Source organism: Eriocheir sinensis, chromosome 3 (assembly GCF_024679095.1).
Source record: "Eriocheir sinensis breed Jianghai 21 chromosome 3, ASM2467909v1, whole genome shotgun sequence".
In the NCBI taxonomy this organism is placed as follows: domain Eukaryota; kingdom Metazoa; phylum Arthropoda; class Malacostraca; order Decapoda; family Varunidae; genus Eriocheir; species Eriocheir sinensis.
The window spans coordinates 1,367,403-1,371,091 of NC_066511.1; the positions used below are offsets into that span (position 1 = coordinate 1,367,403).

Consider the following 3,689-nt stretch of genomic DNA (forward strand, 5'->3'; position numbering starts at 1 on the left):
ACTCCTGTCTTATGGCCATTGCCAGGAGTTGGCCATCATCTCCAAAGACTTTCCAAAGCCAATTTTGGAAGTCAAGCACGTCAACAGATGTACAGAGCTCCCTGACTTCAGCACCACGTCACCTTCAGAAGCCAAGGCCTTCTTCCTGAAGGAGTTCCAGGATGTTTTGGTGGACAAGGCAGCTCTGGGATCCACACCACTGAAGACTATGGTGGGTCCGCCCATGAGGATTCATCTTAAGGAAGCCGCAGTACCATTCGCCATCCACACTCCTCGTCAGATCCCCCTGGCCTTTAAGGACTTAGTCAAGGAAGAACTCGACTCCATGGTGGCCCAAGGGATCATCAAGCCTGCCGGTGATGAACCTTCGGACTGGTGCCATCCGCTCGTCGCCGTTGCCAAGGCCAATGGAGGAGTACGTATCACCACTGACCTATCCAAACTTAACAAGCAAGTGTCCCGCCCAGCCCACCCGTCACCTACACCCTTTGCTGCCATTCGTAGCGTGGATCCCAAAGCTCGCTACTTCACGACGGTGGACGCTCTCTGCGGCTTCTGGCAGATCGAGTTAGCTGAGGAGGACCAGCACTAGACTACCTTCATAACACCCTACGGCCGGTTCCAGTACTGCAGGGGACCGATGGGCTTCGCGGCAACAGGCGACGCCTTTTGCCTTCGCGGTGACATGGCTCTTCAAGGTGTCAAGAATTGTGTCAAAGTGGTTGATGATGTTCTACTGTATGATGCAGACTACAGTACACACCTCCACCGCATTCACCAAGTACTCACCAGGTGCCGCGAGTTTGGGATCACACTCAACAAGGACAAGTTCGTGGTCGCCGCACCTGAGGTGAACTTCTGCGGCTTCAAGCTCTCTGAGGCTAGCATTGCGGCAGACCAGGAGAAAGTCATTGCAATCAGGGACTTTCCCACCCCGGCTAACTTAACAGACCTCAGGTCGTTCATAGGTCTTGTCAATCAGTTAGCTGAGTTCACCCCTGCCATCTCCTCTGCTGCACAACCTCTACGTCCTCTGCTGAGCCCCAAGAGACAGTTTCTGTGGACAGCGGATCATGACGAAGCCTTCCGCCGAGTCAAGACAGCGCTCTCCAGTCCACCAGTTCTCGCATCGTTTGATCCGGCCCTACCTACCATCCTACAGACAGATGCTTCACGCCTGTATGGAGTGGGGTTCGCATTACTTCAGAACCACGGCAGCGGTCATCTACGACTTGTCCAGTGTGGCTCTCGGTTCCTTACCGATGCTGAAACCCGTTACGCCACCATCGAGCTGGAAATGCTCGCCGCTGTCTGGGCGATGGCCAAGTGCAGGTTTTACTTGGTGGGACTACAAAACTTCACTCTGATGACCGATCACCGTCCCCTGATACCCATACTGAATAACTACTCACTGGATGCCGTGGAAAACCCTCGCCTCCAGCGTCTTAAGGAGAAGATCTCGCCTTACCTCTTTACGGCAGTGTGGCGTGCAGGCAAGACACTTTGCATTCCTGATGCTTTGTCTCGTGCCCCAGTCAGCCACCCTACGCCTGAAGACGAGGTACTGTGCACTGAAGCGGCAGTCTCCCTTAGGACCGTAGTAACCGTGAGGGCCGTCACAGCGACAGAGGAAGACGATGACAAGACCCTCGAGGAAATCCGTGCAGCAGCAAGAGCTGACCCTGCATATGTTCGTCTGCTCAACTGTGTGGCTTCAGGGTTTCCTGCAAACCGCTATGACCTTCACAACTCCTTGCTCCCATATTGGAAAATACGGGACGAACTCTACGCCGACGGTGATCTCGTCCTCTATGGCGTGAGAGTTGTGGTTCCTGCCGCCCTACGTCGTCGTACCCTGACCCGCTTACATGACAGTCACCGGGGCGCTGAGGCAACTAAGCGACGGGCGAGTCAAACTGTCTTCTGGCCGGGAATCACCTCTGACATAGCAAACACAGTTCAAGCCTGTGAGCAGTGCCAGATTCTCCAGCCTAGCCAGCAGAAGGAACCTCTGCTGAATGACGACAACCCTACTAGACCCTTTGAATCTGTGTCGGCCGACTTTTTTGTCGTAGCAGGAAGTCCTTCTTGGTCGTCGTCGACAGACTCTCAGGTTGGCCCGTTGTCGTCCCTTGTCATGGTGATACCACATATGCCACTACCATCCGGATCTTCTGCCGCTACTTCCGAGAGGTTGGTGTTTCCCTTCGCCTGCGCACCGACGGAGGACCCCAGTTTACCAGCCAAGAGTTCCGGCACTTCATGGACCGATGGGGAGTCCGGCATGTAGTCACCTCCCCGCACTACCCACAGTCTAATGGTCATGCCGAGGCCGCAGTGAAGACCGTCAAACATCTCATAATGAAGGTAGCGCCCTCCGGCAATATTGACTGTGAAGAGTTCGACCGAGGTTTATTGGAACTTCGCAACACTCCCAACTTCACTGGACGCTCACCGGCCCAGATCCTCTTCGGACGTCCACTAAGATCTTGTGTCCCTGCCCACCCGCACTCCTTCTCCGAGGACTGGCAGGCCAAGGCTGAAGACTGCGACCGCCGTGCAGCTGCCCGTGCCAAGGATTCTACAGCTCGGTACGACCAGCATGCCCACCCTCTTCCTAGGCTGAAGATTGGCCAGCACGTCAGGATCCAGGACCCGACATCCCACCGCTGGGACAAGGTCGGGGTCATTATGGGCATCGGCAGGTTGAGGACCTATGAAGTGCGTCTCCCTAGTGGCCGGGTGTATTGGCGGAATCGTCGCTTCCTCCGCCCTGTGCAGTATCCCAGTGAAGAGTCCCTTCCCCAGCGTGAGTCCGACGGTGATGACCCGCTGAGCCCCGTCGATCTGCAAGACTCCAGCGAGCAGTCCGCTCGAGATTGAAACTACGAGCGTGAAGGGGGGAGGGAGATGTATGATGGGAATTTGTATATCCATAGATGTATACATACTGTAAGATAGGATATGCAGCGACGTCTGACAACTCAGCCAGAGTCTGCCCATCTCAGTTGGCGCCCGGCTATCCTCACTGACGGAGAGGAGCCGTGTCTCTGTATTCCCTGTACCGTATTTTGTAGCAATAAGGACCTACTACTATACCTGGATCTTTCACTCATCCCTGATGTACTCCTGAAAGACTACGGAACTACACAACAACCAGGAGTCAGTTAAGAAAGCAAGAAGATCACTAGTAGAACGCTTCTTGCGGAACCCATACTGGCGATCAGATATAAGTTCAAAAGTGGATAGATTATTATTATTATTATATAAATCAATGAAGGTGACCCGCCGGAAAGCACGAATACTATAAGCCAAAAGGCCCAGCGGGCGACACTTCACCGATATCGGGAAATACAGAATGAAGGAGAAAGCAAAGAATAGGAAGATGGAGAAAAATCTAGTAGGTAGCGAGCTAAGAGAGAAGAAAGGCATTTACATGTATTTCAAATGTTTCACAATTACTAGAATTAATAATCACATTAGGAAGTGTATTCCACAGGTTGACGGTCGCTGCGATGAAACACCGGGAATATTGTGATGTATTGCATCGGTCGAAAGACAAGGAACGGTCATTTAGCCCCAAGGAGTGTCGTGTAGCACGCGATGGTTGTGAGATAGCAGGTAAACAACGGTGCAATGGGTGGTCGATATTAGACATAATTTTGAAAAAAATAAGACAATGATCCCAC

General features: G+C 52.9%; 1 protein-coding gene across 1 annotated transcript; it reads left to right on the top strand.

Moving 5' to 3' along the window:
* The first annotated feature begins 2,217 nt into the window (after window positions 1–2,217).
* LOC127003073 (uncharacterized) lies at window positions 2,218–2,883 on the top strand. Its single transcript, XM_050869498.1, has one exon. The coding sequence runs from the start codon at window positions 2,263–2,265 to the stop codon at window positions 2,881–2,883; it is 621 nt and encodes a 206-aa protein (XP_050725455.1). The 5' UTR covers window positions 2,218–2,262.
* The last annotated feature ends 806 nt before the right edge of the window (window positions 2,884–3,689 follow it).